The 22,171-nt window shown below is 44.1% G+C and overlaps 1 protein-coding gene across 5 annotated transcripts in view; it reads left to right on the top strand.

Annotated features, from left to right (window-relative positions):
• CFAP57 (cilia and flagella associated protein 57) overlaps nucleotides 1-22,171 on the top strand; it is a 104,039-nt gene that overhangs the window by 66,056 nt on the left and 15,812 nt on the right. For 4 of the 5 annotated variants that reach the window (XM_071217510.1, XM_004484439.3, XM_058303773.2 and 1 more), the window contains 4 exons: nucleotides 4,356-4,472; nucleotides 5,772-5,906; nucleotides 5,993-6,136; nucleotides 17,716-17,848. In XM_071217510.1, the coding sequence (XP_071073611.1) occupies nucleotides 4,356-4,472; nucleotides 5,772-5,906; nucleotides 5,993-6,136; nucleotides 17,716-17,848 (529 nt within the window). Of the gene's footprint in view, nucleotides 1-4,355; nucleotides 4,518-5,771; nucleotides 5,907-5,992; nucleotides 6,137-17,715; nucleotides 17,849-22,171 lie in introns of those variants that run through there. The other variant, XR_011649689.1, reaches the window with a different exon arrangement.

Genomic DNA, 22,171 nt, shown 5'->3' with positions numbered 1-22,171 from the left:
ATTTACACCTTTTTCTTAAAGGGGTGCTGAAGGGAGATGGTCTTTCTTCTGTAGCGTCTTCCTGCTGGTTAGGGGCAGTAGGCCCTACCTGACAAGGTGTAAAACCCCCCTGCTATTCTATCTCAGTTGGAGGAAGATGGATCTGGCATCTTGGGTGAAGCTGGATGAAGTCCCCATATCAATAACAAGATGTTGATTTCTGGAAGAAATAAATTTGATTAGAATCTTGAGAATATATGGTCCCACTAAGAGGATACTGAACCACAAAAGTAGAAAAGGCCAGGTACCTGAAAAGGCTGCATTTTCCCAAAGTTGATGGGAATCAGTATTCTTCCAGTTGAATGGGAAGAAGCATTGTCTTTTTAGTTAAGTTAAAGGAGATGAAAACAGCAAGGTATTTTAAGGGATGTCTAGTTTGCCCTCTCCCTAGAAATAGGCATTTGGGCTAGAGTTAGAGGGAACAGCTGACTTTGACATAGACGGATGTCAAAGCTTTTTCTCCTGAAGAGATATTTCAGGTCATCCAATGACTGGCATTCATCCATCCCGTCAGGTGCTTCTGGTGAGCTCACACTTTCTTGGGCAGCTGGCTTTACTCGGGATTCATGCACCAAGCTGGAAATTCCTTTCACTTTAATAGCTATGGGAGTGATCAGAACTACAGATTAAAGTTCCTTACATTTTGGCTCTAATTGAGAATGAGGCTTGTTTTCTTGCCAACTTTTGATCAGAACCTGGTTTGCAGGTCCTGGGTGAGGAAATATTGTTTATCAACCATCTCAAAGGGGCTAACTGAAGTGGGTCCTAGCCACCTTGTCTGCTGTTTCCCTTCTGGTGGGAAAACACTTAGCCCTGGTAGGATGGCATGTGGGTTTATCAGTCCTCCCCAGGATATGAGTGGCACAGATTTTGGAATACGGGCTATGAGGGAGACCTGGGCTAAGCACATTCATTAACTACTTAGAAAATGAAATTTACCAGGACTTCTAACATGTTCATTATTTCTCTGCTTATGGTTTAGAATAGAAAAGATATCACCATAATCATCAGATATATATCTAGAGTAGGATATAGGTACAGTACTTACTACTAATTAATGTACTACCCAATGCATAAGTTTTTCTTTGAGCTGCAATTAATAGATTCAAGTTCCAGGTTTGCAATACCTTGCGTGTTATCTCTCCATGGGAGCAGGCCATAATGCCAATTGTGGTTAAGTTCTACTCACAGTACTCTGGTGATCATTGCTCCACTTGGTATATTCTTCACACAGTCAGCAAGCTGCAGCATCATTGACCCTAGGGAGAAGCTAGGAAAGTAGGTTACACTGTGGTTGGCACTGGGGTTGGTGTCTACTCAAAAGACCTGAATCTCTGGACTGTCCACGTGACAGTCAGGCCCTGAGCCCCAGCAGATTTGCAACTCCTACCCTGTGGTTTATTGGACTTACTCTGCCAGCTAACAACGAGGTGAAAATGGTCAACCACCACACCAGGGAGCCAAGAGTGCCTACAACTGCAAGCAGGAGAATTGCATCCATCATCCATGTAGAATCTAAGCCCACTCTTGATATAGAGGTGGAGTGGACATAACCATCCCAGGGTCCACAGAATAGAGGAATAGAGTATAGATTAGAGTGGATTTACTGATATTCTATTCTGGAACTATTGTGATTAGTAATGGAAGTAATTGTAGCATTGATGTGGAGAAAGTGGCCACCGTAGCTGCTGAGGGTAGGGAATGGGAAGAAGAGATGTGATGTGGGGGCATTTTCAGAACTTGGAGTTGTCCTGGGTGGTAGTGCAGGGACAGTTACTGGACATTGTACGTCCTCCCATGGCCCACTGGGTGGACTGGGGAAGAGTGTAAACTATAATGTGGACCATTGACCATGTGGTTCAGCAGTGCTCAGAGATGTATTCACCAAGTGCAGTGAATGTTCCATGGTGATGTAGGAGGTTGGTGTGGGAGGAGTAGGGTGAGGGGGGTGGGGGTATATGAGTATTTTTGAATGTAACATTAAAAATAAATAAAGACCAAAAAAAAAAAAAAAGATTTGGTAGGAACCCAGAAAAAAAAAAAGAAAAAAGAAAAGTAGGTGAAATTTCCACACAGAGAAAAGGATGCTTGCTCCTATATATTAGGCTAGTCTCCTGGATGTTCAGCCAGCTACTCAAATTTGACATATTTGACAATTTTTCTATGGAGTAGATTATTTTTATTGTTAGAGTGGTTTGAGGCTTTGCCTGAAAAAGAGGTAAAGAATATACTCCTGTATCACTTTCTTTATAAAAGTAACCTAATCTGTCATTGCTGACTTTCAGATTGTAGAGAAAGAGGTACAGTCAACTGCCCACATGCAGATCCCTGCAAATTTTAAAAATCGCCTTTTCTTCTTCCTGCTGCCATATCCTTGGTATATGACACCATCATCTCTTGGCTGGGCCACAGCAGTAACCTCCTGACTGGTCTCCCTGGCTCCTGTCTTTCAGTCTCCAGGAGAACCTCTGTGTCAGCCTTCTAAGGTGCAAATCAGATCCTGCCACTCCCTGGGAAAACCCTTCAGTGTCTTTCCCCCAAGCTTTCAGGATAAAGGACAAACTTCTGACATCAGGGTCTCTGTCCTTGGGTCCATCATGACTCTGCTCAGGAGACCTCTCCAGCCCCCTAACTTCCTCACTCCTTATGCTCACCTCTCTTGCAGATACTCTGTAGCCTACAGAGATGCACCAGCTGCCCATGCCTCAGCTCCTCTCTGAGCGGTAGTTGTTCTCGCTGTCTAGAATTCCCTTTCTCTACTTTGTCCACTAATAACTATTTCTCCTACAAAACCCAACAGAAGCATCCCTCCTCTGAGGCATATTCCCATGGCCCCCAAGCCTGATTTGGGTACTGCCTTCTCACCAACTCTGTGCACACACAGAGTTTATCCCTTTATCCCATTCCATCTTAACTTCCATTTACTTTTCTTTTTATCCTCCTAGACCTGAGGCTACTTGAAAACAGAAACTACCTCTTAATCAGTTTTGTATCCCTATGCTTATGACAGCTGGCCAACCCTTCCTAATAGATACATTTCTTTCTTTAGTTATGCAAATAGTCTTATTCTTACTTGCTATGTGTTCTCTACCTGGTGGCTCTCCATATCTCTGCCAGCACTGCATGTTCATTTTATCATTCCTCTTCCAGAAGGCAGGTTTTCTCAGGCTGTCCTCATTTCCCTCACTGTTGCTTTCCTTTGCCCACTATACTTGCCATTCATTTATTTAACAGATATTTATTGAGTACCTCCTTTATGTCAGGCATTGTGTCAAAAGGCTATTCTGTCTATACGAAATGCTTCCAGTAATGAAGGCAATGTTCTTCCAAAAGCCACCCATTCCAGTGTCCAGAACATGGATGTGGCTCATTTGGGACCTTCTACCAGGAGCCTTGAAATCTGACCAAAGGGCCTAGGATAGACCAGAGGGACTGTTCCTTCAAGCCTTGAAAAGACCCAGTAAGCTGTCCCACCCCCATACATACACACCCCAAATAGTGAAGCTCTCTATTATCAGGAATCCTAGTGTGTAGATTTAGTGTGTAAATCAAATGTCACCTCTCTGCTTCTGGAAGGATTTAGATCAACTGAGAGCTCACATACAACTAGTTTCATTGTAATCGGAAAGCTCCAGTTGTCTTCGTTGTCATTCACGTGTCTTTGGTTAATACAAATGCAGTGATGAAGAGAAAATCTTTCAGAAGCTTACTGGTGGTTTCTTATTTTTCCTTTGATGACACTCTCCTCAGTTGCAGTATTCAAGACCTTTTCAGCATAATGATGAGATTGAAATGTCTTCTTGGCTTCCTCTTCCCTAGTTTATCTTACATTAGAGATGTTACATGCCACTTACTCAAAACTTTCTGCTTTAGAATTGACTCTGATGGGTTGTGGCCCAACAGAGTCAAGATTTACTCACCTAACTTCATGATACAGGTGAGGGAAGTGCTTCTCTGCAGAACCCTACCTCGTGTTAAAGTCAAGGTAGCAGTACGTGAGAATTACCAATTTACAACGAATTCAAGAAAGCAAAGTAGTTAAGCATGGTTGAAGGAACAGGGGAAATGACTAAGAGGGAAAGATCTAAGCTGCTTATAGCCTGGCCATAGAAACATATGATCATGGGTTAACATATTGGCAGTTTGCAGGGGTTGGGAAGGGGAGAGGATTATGCTTTTAAGATCACAAGGAGTAAGAAGGAAGGTTTAATTTCAGAGGACATAAGGAACCATTCCAACCAAAAGACTTCATTTCTCAGGTACAGTTTTCATTCTTTTATTTTCTCTTCTTGGCTCTTTTCCCTTGTTCTCTATAGATGGAAGCTGAACTGGAGCGTTTCCATAAACGGAACACACAATTGGAGCTGAACATCACAGAACTGTGGCAGAAATTGAAAGCCACTGATAAGGAGATGCGCAGAGAGAGGCAGAAGGTTTGCAGCTTTTCAGAGTCTGGCAGCTCCTGAATTCAGGACCAGGTGCCTATGTGTCGTGGACAGCTGGCAGAGCCAGCCCCTGGCTGAGATACTGTTCCCATTTTAGTCTCATTCTTTACCCATTCACAGTCCTGCCTCATTTCAGGCCCATGCAAATTTACCTGGCTGAATCCACCTGAGACTATATAATGCCTTTGGGTAGCAAGTGGTGGGAAGCCGTTCATAGCCTCAGATTGTTTGTCCTAAGGAAAAGACACACTTATAGTGATAATTTGTAGTCTGTAAAGACTTTGACTACCAAAGAACTACTGAAGCTAGAAGGACCTCAGAGATCACCTGTTCCAGTCTTTTTATGTTGTAAATGAGAAAGGTAAGGCCAGAGAGATTAGGAGGTTAAGAAACTCCACCCAGCACCCATGCCGGTTAGTACATGCTTATATAGGACTGGAAACTCGGTCTCCAGTCCTGGGCCCGGACTCAATCAGCACCCTCCCCTCCTAGCACAGCATACTCCATGATGTTTGTTGGGTCACATGAAATATTTCCACCCTCCACGTTAAGCATCAACTCTGTGCTAGGTATTGGTAGAAGCCGAGGGCTGCAAACATGAATAGACACAGATTCTGCCCTCCATAAACTTGAGTGGCATGTGCATAATAATTATAATGCAACATAGAAAAGTATGGAGTATTCTAAAGACCTCGGGGAGCAAGGGAAAGGGGAGATTTCCTCTAGGTCAGAAGTGGGAGAAGATGGGTACCAAGAAAGAGTGATGGCAGGGGGCAGAGCTAGCCAGGTTTACAGATGAGCCTATCTGCCCAGTTTTGTGATTCTTTCCTCCCACTCACAGCAGCCCCCTTGACTGTTAGGAAGGATGAACACTGGATGAACTAGTAAGAGTTCATCTCCCTGCAGGAGAACTGATACCATCTTTCTTGGCACTAAGAGGAATGTGGGTCACCACTCGAGCTTCCTTTCAGCTTTTAGGGCCTCTGGTCCTGTAAGGAATCAGGAGCCAATAAAGGAGTCAGCCCATGTGACCTCTCACTTACGAAGCACCATGTGAGTTGTCCAGGCCAGGTGCCCACCACGGGCAGGTGCACAAGAGATTCGGTGCCTCCACCTCTCAGCCATGTGCCCCTCTCTGCCTCTATGCCCAGTGTGACCCCTCGCGGTCAGCTGTAAGTCCCAGAGGAGCTGTCTCGTCCCATTCTACTGCCATAGGCCTCTGCCTGCAGTCCCTGCTCTGAAACCTAGAGCCCTACAGTACTGAGAAGTAAATGCCTCTGATTGCAGGAGCGGGATTTAGAATCGCTGGTCAAACGGTTTAAGACAGACCTTCACAACTGCGTCACATATATCCAGGAACCCCGGTTGCTGAAGGAGAAGGTCCGTGGTCTCTTTGAGAAGTATGTGCAGCGGGCAGACATGGTAAGCTCAGCCTCCCCTTCCTCTCTTCCCTCCCCTCTGTCTCCCTCCTGAGCTGAGCATCCCCTCTGCCCCTCCCCACACCCCAGGTGGAGATTGCAGGGATGAACACAGACCTGCAGCAAGAGTATTCCCGTCAGCGGGAGCATCTGGAGAGGAACCTGGCCACCCTTAAGAAGAAGGTGGTCAAAGAAAGTGAGCTGCACCGCACCGACTACGTCCGCATCATGCAGGTACCTGTACGACTGCCCTCAGCCATCTCCCAGACCCTCATCCTCAGAGCCCCCAAATGCCCAAGGGACCCACTAGCTTTCTAAAATGTTCTCTTTGGCTCCTTTCCTCCTCTCACCCCTCAGAGCCTGCCCATCAGTGAAGTTTTCTATGTCTTTCCATGCCCTCTCCCTGTCCCACCAGTGCCTGTCCATCTGTCTTTCCTCTAGCTTCACAGCCACCACTGTTTCTTGTTTCCGCTCCATCTTTCTCCAAAGCCCTCCTGGGTCCTGCCTCACTCCTCTCGCTGGCCCCTGATCTCTCTGGACCTTGGTGCACCTCATTTTAGCTTTCCTGAGTCACTCTCTCCCTTTTCTTGTCCTCTTTTTCTGACTCATTTTATCTTACTTTGTTTTGCTGCTTTTTTTTCCCGCTATTCACGTAGGGTGATCCCTCCTGGCTGGCCACCTTGTGGGCTCTGACCACACCCTTCTCTGTGCCTCCTCTGACTTTTCTCGTACCTCAGGTCCCTACTCTTATCTCTCGGGTCCAGTGGTAACCACACCCACCCCAAGAGTGGGAGTCACTCTTGTTTTAACGAGCTCTCCACACCCACCTCCCAGGAGCCTTCAAAGGGCTGTTCAGAGAGCCTGACCCCACTACTGACCCCTCTTCTTAAATGCACTGTCAGGCCTGCCAGTCTGGATTCTTTTCCCAGATTGCAGTCTGGGTATCGGTGTCATCTGAGGCAATTAACGTGAATTAATATCAAAAGAGAACCTCAGATCGCATTTATAAGGCATGTACTTTTTATGTTTGCATGTCTTTATTTTTTTTTTTTAAAGATTTATTTATTTATTTAATTCCCCCCTTCCCCCGGTTGTCTGTTCTCTGTGTCTATTTGCTGCATCTTGTTTCTTTGTCCGCTTCTGTTGTCGTCAGCGGCACAGGAAGTGTGAGCAGCACCATTCCTGGGCAGGCTGCACTTTGGCGCTGGGCGGCTCTCCTTACGTGGCGCACTCCTTGCGCGTGGGGCTCCCCTACGCGGGGGACACCCCTGCATGGCAGGGCACTCCTTGCGCGCGTCAGCGCTGCACATGGGCCAGCTCCACATGGGTCAAGGAGGCCCCGGGTTTGAACCGCGGACCTCCCATGTGGTAGACGGACGCCCTAACCACTGGGCCAAGTCCGTTTCCCTGCATGTCTTTAATACTACAATCAAAGTACTGGAATGGTGGCGTGGATGTAGCTCAGTGGTTGAGTGCCTGCCTCACATGTATGAGGTCCCGGGTTCAATCCCCTGTACCTCCTAAAAAGAAAAAAAAATACTGGAATGGGGATGGGTGGCAGTTGGATTGAAACAAACAAGCTCTTAACTTGGCCAGTCTATACATAGCTGGGCAGAGCACACTGCAATTCAGGCCAGGTACCGGCACGGCTGGTCTCATGCCATCCTCAGTCCTGCCCCTGCCTAAAAGCAGCCCAAGCCATCAAGCCATTGCCCTACTTCTGTCGCTGAACGCAGACAAGTCCAGAGGTAGGAGTGGATCCAATTGGTGGGACCCTTAGGCAGCAGCCCTTGGCACACAGAGCCGTAGCTGAGGGCCTCAAGTGCCCACCCATTCCCACCCCTGAGCATGGATTGGCCCACCTGGGACTTGGCACACAGCAAGCCAGGACCAGGGCCAACTATAGGAGCAGTTAGTTGTCAGCCAGTGACGCAACACCAGAGCACAGGCCTGAAGGGTCCTCAGCGGTGCTGGATCCCTCTCTCCTTGACAAGCAGACATCCAGAGCAAATATCATTCCTAGGAGAAGAAAAGACAGTGGATGGCCACAGGCTGGCCAGAGGGTGCAAATGTTAGTGCAAGGCTTTTCAGGGCAGGCATAATGTCCTCTTTTATGCCCCCACCCTCCACCCTAGAGACCGCATACCCACTCCTGCTGGGGCAGAGTGGGGACAGAGCAGAGGAGACCCAAGTGGGGTGCCTGTCAGGCCTGCCTCTTATTGCTGGCTGGCAGCAGGAGCTATCAACAAGGGAGATACCCAGAAGAGGGTTTTCTCCAGCAGCATTTTAAACCCATGTGCCCTGTGGGTCCATAGATGTTCCCCCAGACAAATGCAGGGAGCAAGAGCGGGGACCCTGGAGGCAGGGCCCTGCTTCCCCACCCCTTCAAACAGAGAGCCTCCTTGCTTATTACAGTGGGGCTCTGTGTAAGATTCTGTTTGTGGAAAGTATAGAAGATTTTTCAAAACTTTCAAAATCACTATTCTGGATGATAAAAATTGTTTCTTTCTTTTATCTTAAAGTAAGGAGAGGGTCCAGGGCCAGGCAAAGTATCAGGGCAAACCCACCCTGTTCTCATCCAGGCCATGGGAAAAGCACAGGCCTGCAGACGGGGTTTACCTGCTGTGGCTGCTCCTTGCCAGGAGACCTTGAGTAAATTCCTTAACTTCCCCAGGCACCACCCTATCTGTAAAATGGTGACACAAACACCAACCTCAGCAGATGAGGGCCAACCTAACCTAATGAATGAGATAAAACTAATGTTGTAAAGCAGTAAGCACTGGCCTGGTACAGGGTAGATGCTCAAAAGTGCTGTTTCCGTTCGCAGTGAGGACCAGGGGTTCCTGTCAGATGTGGGTGTGGGAAGGAGACAGCGCAACTGATTCCAGCCCCTCACCCCCACAAGTTGCCCAGGGCTGCTGATGCCTCCATTGGCATTTGCCAGGAGCTGGCAGGCCCCAGGAGCTTCAAAAAGGCTGACAAAGGTCAGGGCAGGCAATGACATCCAAGAGAAACTTATTAGAAAGTAACTGGCAAAATGGGGTCACTGTCGTTTGCATGTTCAGACTTGTTCATTGTCCAGCACACTTGGAGATATGAAAATAGAGTTGGTATGGAATATAGACATGCAGGATACACATTTTTTGAGGCCCTCTCACAAGCCAAGCACTGTATCAGCCATGGAAGATTCCAGGGTGAATATGGTTTGTATTCCTACCCTCAGGGAGCTCACAATAGTGAACTTGAAACGTACTTTGGAGATATTGCAGGTTCAGATTCCAGACCACTGCAATACAGCAATAGAGTGAGTCACAGTGATTTTTTGGTTTCCCAGTGCAATACAGAAGTTATGTTTATACTATACTGTATTCTATTAAGCATGCAATAGCATTATGTCTCAAAAAACAATGTACAGATTTTCACCTTTAATCAACATACCGAATACACAATAAATACTTGTAAATCTTTCTGGTGGCCATAGTTATAAATCTTTGTTGTATGGCTGAAATCCTCTGCTTCATAGGAGTATTGGTAATCTTAACTCTCAAGGGAACAACCCAAGAACTCCAGCCATTTTGCCTGCTGACCCAAATTTTATTAAGTTTAAGATAAAACACATACACAGCAATAACCTAAAAAATGCAAAGATTCCACTTGCCTTAATCAATTCTTATCACAAAGATGTATTTGAAACCATACAATATATACTTTCATACCAAAAGATGACGTTAGTTTCTTTTTTTCCTTCAATTTTTACTTAATTGTCTTTTTTTTAGATACATAGATCACAAAAATTGTTACATTAAAAAATATAGACAGTTCCCATATACCCGACCTCCCATCCCCCCACATCAACAACCTCATTCATCATTGTGGCAAAAGTTTAAATTTGGATAAAGAAAAAAAAATGTACATACCTCAATTTTTAAATACTTTATTCCTAAAAATGCTAACCATCATCTGAGCCTTCAGCAAGTCATAACCTTTCTGCTGATGGAGGGTTTTGCCTCAACATTGATTCAGTAGTTGCTGAAGGTTGGGGAGGCTGTGGCAATTTCTTAAAAATAAGACAACATTGATATTTGCTTTGTTGATTGACTCTTCTTTTCACAAAAGATTCCTCTGTAGCATGTAGTGCTGTTTGATAGCATTTTACCCACAACAGAACTTCTTTCAAAAGTGGAATCAATCCTTTCAGATGCTGCCACTGCTTTATCAACTGAGTATATGTGATATTCTAAATCCTCTGTTGTCATTCAACAATGTTTACAGTACCTTCACCATCTCAAGAAACACTTTCTTTACTCATCCATAAGAACTAACTCCTTATACATTCAAGTTTTATCATGAGATTGCAGCAATTCAGTCATATCTTCAGAGTCCACTTTTTTTTTTTAAGATTTATTTATTTATTTCTCTTCCCCTCCCACCCCCCTGTTGTTTGCTCTGTATCCATTCGCTGTGTATTCTTCAATGTCTGCTTGTTTTCTCATTAGGCGGCTCCCAGAACTGGTCTGGGACCTTCCAGAGTGGGAGAGAGGTGATCATTCTCTTGTGCCACTTCAGCTCCCTTTTCTATTATATCTCTTATTGTCTCTCCTCTGTGTCTCTTGTTGCATTATCTTGCTGCACCAGCTCTCCATGTCAGCCGGTACTCCACTTGGGCCAGCTCACCTTCACCAGGAGGCCCTGGGCATCAAACCCTGGACCTCCTATATGGTAAATAGGAGCCCAACTGCTTGAGCCACATCCATTTCCCTCATGAATGACATTGAGGGGTTCAATTCTTCAGTGGCGGAAATAACTGCAGATGCAGTGGAAATAGCAAGATTGGAATCAGTTTCTTCCAAACTCCTCCCATGAATCACGAATGTTCTTAATGGCACTATGAATGATGAATCCTTTCCAGGTTTTCAATTTACTTTTCCCAGATCTATCAAAAGAATCACTATTTATGGCAGCTATTGCCTCACAAAATATATTTCTTAAATAATAAAATTTGAAAGTTGAAATAACTCCTTGATCCATCAGCTGCAGAATGGATGCTATGTTAGCAGACATGAAAAGTACATTAAGGGAAGCAGCTGTGGCTCAATCAGTTGAGCTCCCGTCTACCATATGGGAGGTCCTGGGTTTGCGTCCCGGGGCCTCCTTGTGAAGGCAGGCTCGCCCGCATGCTGCGGTGCACCACCCAGCCCACAGACACCACAGAGTGCTGCCTGGCCCACAGACGCCACAGAGTGCCGCTCAGCCCGCAAGTGCCGTGGAGAGCCGACTCAGCAAGGTGATGCAACAACAAAGAGAGACAAGCAAAAACACAGATGAGCAAATGGACACAGAGAGCAGACAGCAAGCAAGCCTCAAGGGGGAGAGGGGAAATAAAATAATGAATAAATACAGACACAGAAGAACATACAACAAATGGACACAAAGAGCAGACAGCACACAAAAAGCCACAAGGAGGGGGATAAAAAAAAATACATTATCTCATTGTGCATCTCCATCAGAGCTCTTGGGTGCATTGTCAATGAGCAATAATATTTTGAAAGGAATCTTTTGAGCAGTAAGCCTCAGCAGTTGGGCTAAAAATTTTCAATCAACCATGCTGTAAACAGATGTGCTGTCATCCATGCTTTGTTGTTCCATTTATAGAGCACAGGCTGACTAGGATTAGCATCATTCTTAAGGGCCCTGTGATTTTCAGAATAGTAAATAAGCATTGGCTTCAACTTAAAGTCACTAGCTACATTAGTATCTAACGGAAGAGTCAACCTAATACTTGAAGCTTTGAAGCCAGGCACTGACTTTCCTCTCTGGACAGAAAAGTCCTAGGTAGCATATTCTTCCAAGAGAAGGCTGTTTCATCTACACTGCAAATGTGTTATTTAATGCAGCCACCTTCATCAATGATCTTAGCTAGATCTTCTGAATAACTTGCTGCAGTTTCTACGTCAGTACTTGCCGCTTCACCTTGCACTTTTATGTTATGGAAAGAGCTTCCTTCCTTCAAGCTCATGAACCAATCTCTGCTTGCTTCAAATTTTTCTTCTATGGCTTGCTCGCCTCTCTCAGCCTTCATGGAATTGAAGAGAGTTAGGGCCTTGCTCTGGATTAAGCTTTGGTTTAATGGAATGTTGTGGCTGGTTTGATCTTCTGTCCAGACCACTAAAACTTCCTCTATATCAGCAAGAAGCCTGCTTCATTTTCTTGTCATTTGTGTGTTCACTGGAGTAGCACTTCACATTTCCTTCAAGAACTTTTCCTTTGCATTCACAGCTTGGCTAGCTGTTTGGCACAAGAGGCCTGGCTTCTGGCCTGTTATGGCTTTCAACCTGCCTTCGTTACTCAGCTTTATCATTTCTAGGTTTTTATTTAAAGCAAGAATGTGCAGCTCTTCCTTTCACTTGAACACTTAGAGGCCATTGAAGGGTTATTAACTGGCTTAGTATTGTTGTGTCTTAGGGCATAGGGAGACCCAAAGAGGGAAAGAGATGGGAATGGCGTCGTCAGAACACACACAACATTTATAGATTATTAATAAATTTTCTGTCTTTCATGAGCATGGTTCATGGCACCCCAAAACAATTACAATAGTAGCATCAAAGATCACTGATCACAGACCACCATAACAGATATAATAATAATGAAAAAGTTTGGAATATTGCAAGAATTACCAAAGCGTGACCCAAAGATACACAGCAAACGCGTGCTGTTGGTGCCGATGGACTTGCTTGACACAGGGTTGCCACAAACCTTCAGGTGGTAAAAAATGCAATAAAGCAAAGCATGCCGGTGCAGATAATCCCTGCTCAATTATCCAGTGTCGTGGCCTTATCGTGGAAGCCAGGCTCTGGTATGCCTTAGCACTTGAGCTGGCCCTTGACGGGTGAGGAGAGGTGCTCAGGGAGCAGCTGGGGAAAGAGCCTTCCAGGCAGAGGGAACAACAAAGGCATAGAGGCCTGTGGGGTATCTGGAGACCTGAGGGTGGTGTCAGCTGGCAGAGCATGCGGGGCAGGAAGGAAGAACCCGCTGAAACACCGGTAGCTTAGGAGGATGTCAAAAAGGGCTTTCTAGAGACTTAAGTGTTTCCTGCACAGTCTCCACCTCAGGCATTTTAAAGTAGGCAGGCCCGCTGTCTTTGTTTTGAAAAGGTGAACTTAGGTGGCAGGGTGGAGAGGCTGTTGGGGTGGGGCTGGAAAAGCAGATGGCAGGAAAACTATTAGGAGATAACTGCCAGGTTAAGGGGAGATGAGAAAGGCTGGGGGCGGGGGTAGTTATGCTGTCAAAAGACATTTAGGGTAGAAAAAGTGAATAGAACTGTCAGGTTAGACATGAAAGGAAGGTGAATAAGGAGCAAAGAAGTGCTCCCGGGATCGCTTGTTTGTACAGTTAGGCAGATGGTGATACCATTAACTGTGGGTTCCAGAAAGACGCCACTGATACAAGGCTTCCAAGTGCATGGAATGAAGCTGTTGCCTCATTTTCCTGCACTGTCTGGCGCTGCCGTATTCTTAAAGGCGTCAACTCGGGGCGGGCCAGTAGAGGGTGCTCTGGGCATTCCTAGCCTTTTTCTGTCCTATGTGAACGTCTTTGAATGATGTGCCAGGGCCTTGGTCAGCTTCTGTCTGGGTCCGCCAGCATCGCGTTCCGCCACAGTCTGTCCTGGACAGCTTGGAGTAGATAGCTGTGTTTAGAAAGCTTTTTTATGTGAACAGAGCTTAGCATCCCCCAGCCAGTGTCTCTTACATGCGCCAAGACTTGGCATTTGATATACCCCAGGTCAGATTTTCCTTGCAGCAAAGTAGCTCGGTGGGAGTTAGAAGGATTAGAGGAGCTTTTATAGGCCATTCTGACCAGAGGATAGACAGCTCAGCAAGCTGGTTTCATTCACATTTTTAATCCGCAAAGCTACCAGAAGCACATTCAAATGACCTGGGTATCTCCTGTCACCTCCTCAGAACACAGGCCGTACTGGAAAACACTCTTTGGGAAGCCTAGTTTGTATTTATTGGGCCTTCCTTGGCTGCCACACTAAGTAAGGTGTTGGAATGGAGGTGATGCAAACAGAAGGTGAGAATGGAGTCTGGGAGGCAGTAGTCATACAGAAACAAGGCACTCTGGGGACAGATAAAACTGGATTCAAATCCAAGGTCTACCACTGATGCACTGCCTTGGTTTCCTCATATGAAAATAAGTCAGGAGTGGATGTAGCTCAAGCGGTTGAGTGCCTGCTTCCCACATGGGGGGCTCCGAGGTTCGGTTCCCTGTGCCTCCTAAAAATACAAAACAAAAAAACGAAAAAACCAGCTCAGGGAGGCAATATGGCTCAATGACTGACCACCAGCATCCCACATCCGAGGTGCTAGGCTCAATCCCCAGCCTCTAAAAAAGTCTAATAATACCTCCCCTAGAAGGTTGAAAAGATTAAATGAGGTAACATGCAAAATGTTTGGTACATTGCAGGGATCCAGTCAATCCTTAGAGTTATGAGTACTATTATGATTATCATCAAGCTTTTAGTGCCTGGAGCCGTCTTCTGGCTCCTCCACCTCCCTCCAGGGTCTTCCTCATACTAGGCTGGGTGCTGCTGCTCCGGACTCTGCAGGCACAATACTTCCTCTCACCGTATCTCACGCATCTCATGGCATCCCTCCACCTTGGATCCAAGCTGGACCTCCGTGTCCAGTGCAATGTCCCAGTGTATGTAGGCTTTCGGGAACTGGTTCTTAAGTGATTTTTTTTTTAATGAATAAACGGAAGAAATACAGATTGGGTTAAATCTTGAGTCTCAAGTGCACTGTCAGAAGGAGTACATTATACCGTGGAGGTCAGTTAGGTCATGAGGCAACACAGAGGTGTTAAAGGCAGACAGTGGGGGTAAGAAACAGGTATGCACATTAAAAGGTGCCAGCGCTAGAAATCCCAGTTATGGTCAACAGAGCTGTAGAGGTAGAGGGTGGAGGGGCTGGGGAGAAACCAGGGCAGGGGCTCCACTTGGGGCAATTGCAATAGTAGAGGGAAGAGATGTTGAGAGCCTCAGGTTATTACATAAGTACTGGCTACAAATCACAGCAGGAAGGTGAACACGCAATTCAGTTCAGACACAAAATCAATAGGATTCAGTGGCAAAGTCACTGGTAAACATGACTGATGGACATGACCAAGAAGAGGAAGTAATTAAAGATATAAACTGAGAGGCCTGGGAAAATGGTGCTTTCAGTTTCTAGTCTTTATTGTGATTCTTATTGCTTCATTGAATGAGTCAAGAGAAGTGAAATTGATGAAGAGGAGGAGAGGAGAGAGACCCCACGGGAACCAGTTTGCACCAGGGGTTCCTTGTGGCTCTCCTACAACCTTCCCTTCTGTTCTGTCTTCCCTTATCCCATCTTTACCCAGCGCTTGTTTGTAACTTCCTTATTGATAAGAATCTTGCCCTATTCAACTTGGTATTGACTGTATTAGTTATTCATTTGCCTTTCTGTTTCACAAATATTTACTGAGCACCTCTTACATGTAGGGTAGTGGCCAAGGTCTTAGAGCCTAAAACTATGTATTGAATTGGTCATGCCATGATATAAAGTCAGCATGGAGAAATGCCAGAGGAGGAAACTTGGGAGTTTTACTGGAGAAAGGACAAATATGCATAGCATTTGGAAAGGAAATGTGGGAAATTGATCCCATCCAACCCCACATTGGTTAAAAGAGTAAAACCAGATGGAGAAAACCTACTGACTTCTAGAAAAACAAGCATAAACCCTAGCCTGGGCATTTTGTCCAAAATAGAGAGAAATTTTTTTTAAGATTAATTTTATTTCTTTATACCCCGCCCCCCCTTGTTTGTGGTCACTGTCTGGTCACTGTCTTGTCACTGTCCATTCACTGTGTGCTGTCTCTGTCTGCTCGTCTTCTCTTTAGGAGACACCAGAAACCAAACCCAGGACCTTCCATGTGGTAGGCGGAAGCCCAATTGCTTGAGCTACATCCGTTTCCTGGGAGAATTTTTTTTTAATGAAGAATACTAAAATTAAGTGACATACTTAAAATCCGAAGGTGTAGATCAATGCTTAAATAGAGGGTCTGGAGGGAAAGAAGCTGTCTGTTGTCTCAGCTCCAGCCCCAGCCGGAGCATAGGCATATCCCCATAGCAGAGAACTGCCTCCAAGTCTTAGTGAGAAGAGTGCCTGGGGTCCTATTCCCTGAGCTCTGACTCCACATTCACCACTCCTAAGGTAGCCTCTCACCTGGAAGTCTTGTGGTCTGTTGCTGTCACAGGCTAGTTTTATATAGATTTGGCCTGTGTTTGCTCCTTCAAGGGCCTTGCTACTCTAAGTATGGTCTGGCTGGAGAACGAGCAGCTGCTTTACCGCTTGTTAGAAATGCAGAATCTCAGCCCCCAACCTACTGAATCAGAAGCTGCACTTAACAAGATCCTCAGGGATTTGTTTGCACAGATGGATGGATGGTCATATGAGAGGCCCTACTAAGGTTGTGGGTTCTGCAAGCAAAGCGGCCAGTCTCTCTGGGCCCATGGTGACAGGAACCTCTCCATTTACCACCCTGGTGCCCTTGTGTTAAGTATGAAATGGAAGGCAGTGGCTTGAGATGCGGGGAAAGAAGAGAGAAGAGACTGCTTGGTCCCAGAGTACAAAGTGCCCACCACTGACCTCCAGCAAGCTCTTCATCCTCATCCCCTCTATCTCCTCTTCTGTTTGTGTTCCAGTGATAGAGAACTGCTCAAGTCCTCATTCCCACCACGCCCCGTTAGTTGTGTCATACTTCTGTGCCTTTGCTTCTACTGTTTGTGTTGACTAGAATGCCCTTTAATTTCTGTTTGATAACTCCTTCAAGCCTCAGCCCAAGGGTGAGTTCCTAGAAATCCATCCTGGCCATTCAGGCAGGACTAAGCACCTTTCCTCTGCACCTTACTCCTCCATCATAACGAGATGGCCATCATGCTAACTATGCCCAGAAAGTCCCCAAAAACATAAGCTCCTCAAATTCAGGGGCCAGGTCTTACTTGCTCAGTACCCCAGGGTCAGCACAGTACCTGGCACATAAGAGGTACTCAAGAAATATATATTGGATAGATGAATGAATATTTGTCAAACACAAAAAGATAAGTGAGCTTCTCAGATATAAATTTCATCAGCTTTTCTGTTCCTCACCAAACTGCATGCCACTGAGACTAGGAACCATGTCTTACTTACGCCTGCATCCCAAGGACTTAGTAGGTATGCTATAACTGTAGGTTCAACCAATTAATTTTAAAACAGTATAGCACAGTTCTTAAGACCTCAGAGCTCTGCATTCAGACTTTTAGCCATGGAGTCCCAGCTCTAGCACTTGCTATCTGTGAGACCTTGTGCAAATTGCATAACCTCTCTGTGCCTCAGTTTCCTCTGTAAAATCGGGATTGTAATATTCGCCTATCCATAGGATTAGTATGATACATAAATGCATTCAATTCATATAAGGCACTTGGAAAATTGATATTGTTGCTATTATGGCCATTTATGATAGAAAGAGCATGGATGAATGGGACTGGTGCATGCATGCTGTCTATATCTTAATTTACCAGAGTCCACCTGAAGGTGAGTTAGCTTATCCCTTAAGAGGCTGAGTCCTGAGCTGAGATAAAGACTCATGCCCCAAAAAAAGAATTTTAAAAAGACTCATGCCAGAACAGAGGAACAAGGGAGATAATATGGGTCCAAGCCCAACTCCACCCATTCCCCACACCCATAGCCCCAAGGCAGGACCTATACCCATAGTTCACTAGTCCAAACTCACTATGTCTTCCTTCTTTTCTGCAGGAAAATGTCTCCCTGATCAAGGAGATTAATGAGCTCCGTAGGGAGCTTAAATTTACCCGCTCCCAAGTTTATGACCTTGATGCAGCCCTGAAGCTGTCCAAGAAAACTCGTCCACAAGATATTCCAGAGATGGGTAATGTCACAAGACTCCAGGGGCGATTGGGCATTGGGATTAGGAGTTATATGGCAGTCAGGAGCAATGTTTCCCTCTGGCTTCCAAGGCTGCCTTTTCTAAGGCTTCCTCCTCAGGTCACATCTACCCCATGGCCTTCTGAAAACCTCTCCATGCCACATGCCTTCACTCCAAAGATCTGGAAGAACATTACTGTAGTCAAACTCTCACAGGTCCACAATTCCTTATCCAAAACCCTTGAGGTTAGCAATAATTCAGAATGTAGAATTTCTCAGATTTTAGAAAAGGTATACTACACACACACACACACACACACACAGTATATTACATAACATCCCCTTAGGCAATGCCATGAAGTCAAACACGTGTTTCTGTAGTGGAACATATGACTGTTCACACTAAGCTTTGTAGTTTAAAAAGCTTTCCATTTTTAGAACTTTTTTGCATTTTAGAGTTGTGTATAAGGGATTATAGGCCTGTAAAATTAAAAGAAAGATAAAAAGAAAAATAAGAAACTACTTAAAGGGGAAGAGGAAACTACGTAAGAAATATTAAATAAGTTAGTTACTACAATTATATCCTAAAATTCCTCTAATAATTTCTGACAACCAAGACAAAGAGGGAAATAAAGAAATATGATAGGTTACACAGTTCTCGTTGTATGATAAAAGGAAGTTTATTCTGGAGAAACAAACCTTTTCCTGGCACTAAATTCTATGAGAAACTTATCACATGAATTTTTACAAAAGGAATATTGAATAACATAATGGACAGTCTTTAGTTGCTAGCTTTCAGACAATAGCAAATTACTCTTCAGGTGTCCATTTCTTATCTGCGCAGTCAATAAAAATCATGAGTATATAGCACTTCTATGGAAAATTCAAATATATTGTTTTCTGGTGGTTTACATTCAAGAATAAAGTTTATAGAGAACTTGATGAACTGAAACAATCCATGGCTGTGGATTGGGTCTTTCAATTATAAATTTTCTCTTATACTATGGTTATAGAAGATATTATCAGTTTTAGGTATGTGTATATGTATGTATATATTTGTTGTCTCATATGTCTTTTTGGTTAGAGTTGAGAAGAAGTTGAGACAAGAGTAAACCCTTGGAGTAGTACCTGAAGTGACAATAGTAGGTTTTAAAAACTAATGTGAGAGTATGACATGTTATGAAGATTGAAATACCTGTCTTGGAGATGAAGCCATCTTCTCTTGGAGGTGCAACACAGATGTATCTGTGAACAATTGCAAAACATCTCTAAAAAATAACTTTCAAATCTGCTTAAACTCCCTAGCAAATATTCAGTCAAGACCTTCTCAGGATGCTGTTTGGTTTAGCCAGGTTCTTCCTGTTACTCTTACAGAAATTTCCAAACATATGTAAAAATAGAAAAGTATGAGTGTCCATGAATCCATTCCTCAGTTCCAACAGTTATCAACTTCTGTCATTATTGCTTCATCAGTACCCACCCCACCTACTTATCCCTACCCCTACTCTAATTATTTTAAGGAAAACCAAACATCATATCATTTGTGTGAGCTAGTTTTACTCAAGGAAGATTTCATTTGAAACAGTTGAAGACAGATATTACCAATTAGCTGCCTTGGTCATGGTAGAACCTAAATCTGACCTCTGCTTTTGAGCATGGGCCCACCAAAACAAGTTAACTCAAAATATACATCCCCAAGTTATCTAAGAAATTGACTGATTCAGTTGGTTTTTAAAAATTCTTTATCTGAACCTGAGAGGCTGTCACCCCTAAGCCACTATTTTAGTTTTAGCAGCATTTATATTAAGTTTTTATTCAGACAGCAATTAACTAACAGAGCTAATAGATATATCTACTTCTTTTTCAATTATTAAAACCATATCCAAAGAACTTTTGATTAAAGATGGCTAATTGAAAACCTACTAAAATGGTATAAATAAACCATAAGAACAAAGAGAACACAAAAGGAAATCATAGCCACAAGATTTTAGAAACTGGAAATTGAATGAATGAGTGCTAAATCACTTCATAGACCAAAGAAACCTGAATCCTAAGCCAGAAGTAGGGAACCAAGAAGAAACTTAATGTATACCATAAAACCCTCAAAAGGCTTAGGAATTAACAGGTCTCTGGAAGTATGATAGAGCTAAAAACAGGAAGGACAATCTGTTTAAGCTGTTAGATCCATCTGTTATACAGTGCAATGGCTGAAAATAGACCCACACCAGAGTTCCAACATAATGAAATTTCAGAATACCAGAGTACAAAGAAAAAATCCTCTAAATTTCCAAAGTTGGGGTAGACGAAGGTTTCACATGAAGGATCAACAATCCAAATTGCATTGGATTTCTCAACAGTAGTTGGAACCTAAAAGAGAACAGAGAAATCCCTTTATTCTTCCAAGGGAAAGAGATTTCCAACCAGAATTCTAAACCCAGTCAATCAAGTGTGAGCGTAGAATTAAGACATTTTAGGAAGTGGATTTGACTCAACTGATAGAGCATCTGCCTACCATATAGGAGGTCCAGGGTTCAAACCCAGGGCCTCCTGACCCATGTGGTGAGCTGGCCCACGCACAGTGCTGATGTGTTCAAGGAGAACCATGCCACTCAGGGGTGTCCCCTGTGTAGGGGAGCCCGACGCACAAGGAGTGCACCCTGCAAAGAGAGTCGCCCCATGTGAAAAAAGTGCAGCCTGCCCAGGAGTGGCACTACACACACAGAGAGCTGATGCAGCAAGATGATGCAACTAGAAGAGACACAGATTCCCTGTGCCACTGACAAAAATGCAAGCGGACACAGAAGAACACACAACGAATGCACACAGAGAGCAGACAATGGGGCGGGGGCACAGCAGAGGGGAGAGAAATAAATAAAAAAATCTTTAAAAAAAAAGAATTAAGACATTTTGAGGTGTGCAGGGGTCTCAGCAAATGTACCTCTCATTCACCTTTTCTCAGGAAGCTACTAATGGATGTTCTTCACCAAAGCAAGGGAGTAACCAAGAAAGAAGGCATGGGATTGAAGACACAGGACACTCAAACAACAGAGAATCAAAGGAATCCCTGAGATGATTGAGAAAGGAGACCCCCAGATAAGAGCTTTACCACAGGACTAGGAAGCAACCAGTCAGAAGGCACTTGGAGAAGATGAAACTGATAGAATATCTAATAGCTATTGAGAGAACATGTATACACCTACCACAGTTGGGACTGGATTAATGATAAATGCATATAAAATTAGGCAAATGGAAAAACAAAATAACTGTTAATTCCAGGGAAAACAAAGTATTGTACAGAAAAGGAAAAATAATCATTATATACTACATGGCTCAGCTGTGACCAGCAGTTTTATAAATGATAATAATGTATTCCACCTATTGAGCCAATCAAGAATGGAGAGATGGAAGGATGGGAAGTACTCATCAATGGGGGATGGGAGGCTGAAGGAAAGCTAAATCTTCATGTTTCACAGTGGAAACTGAATAGATAATGCCTAAAACTTTTAAACCAAAGAACCAATATAAATATGTTAATCAGACTATGCAACAGAATTAGCTAAAATAATTGAAATTATTGACTTTTTTTAAAAGATTTATTTATTTTATTATTTATTTCTTTATCCCTCCCCACCACCCCCATGGCTTGCTTGCTGTCTGCTCTCTACGTCCATTCACTGTGTGTTCTTCTGTGTCTGCTTGTCTCCCTTTTGTTGTGTCCTTTGCTGTGCCAGCTCTCCACGGGCATGGAGGTGGGCCAGCTTACCTCCACAAGGAGGCCCCAGGACGCGAACCCAGAGCCTCCCATATGGTGGACAGTAGCTCAATCAATTGAGCCACAGCCACGTACCTGAAATTATTGCCTTAGAGGAGTGGGAAATTGAGGGAGAGTGGAATGGGAAATGATTGTTATTTATAAGCCCGATATGGCTATCTGACTCTTTAAACGATGGGCATGTATAACTTTGATAAATAATAGTAATTAAATTAAGAAAATACATCATTAGGAAAAGCATGCTTGCCTTCCAGCTTGCTATTGCAAGCATATCTAAAATAAATAAATGAATAAGTCAAAGCAATCCAGAATGAACTAGGAAATTATAGGTGAACTAAGTGGGGGAGATGTGTGTTGCAGAGAAAGGTGTTTGGGATAAGTATGTGTTAGCCTTGGCTCTAGATGAAGGAAAGGAAACACAAGAGATAAGATTTCTCCCTGAGAATTCCTACCCAAAACCCATATTCAGACAGGTTTAAGTCGATAATTCACACTAAATTTGTGGCTCAAAACAATCCTAGCTGAACCTTTAGTTTAAAATTTCCCCAAGCCAGT

This window comes from Dasypus novemcinctus, chromosome 9 (assembly GCF_030445035.2).
Source record: "Dasypus novemcinctus isolate mDasNov1 chromosome 9, mDasNov1.1.hap2, whole genome shotgun sequence".
NCBI classification, from domain to species: Eukaryota; Metazoa; Chordata; class Mammalia; order Cingulata; family Dasypodidae; genus Dasypus; species Dasypus novemcinctus.
Note: the sequence above shows the minus strand (reverse complement) of the source record. Positions and strands in the feature narration are given on the sequence as shown.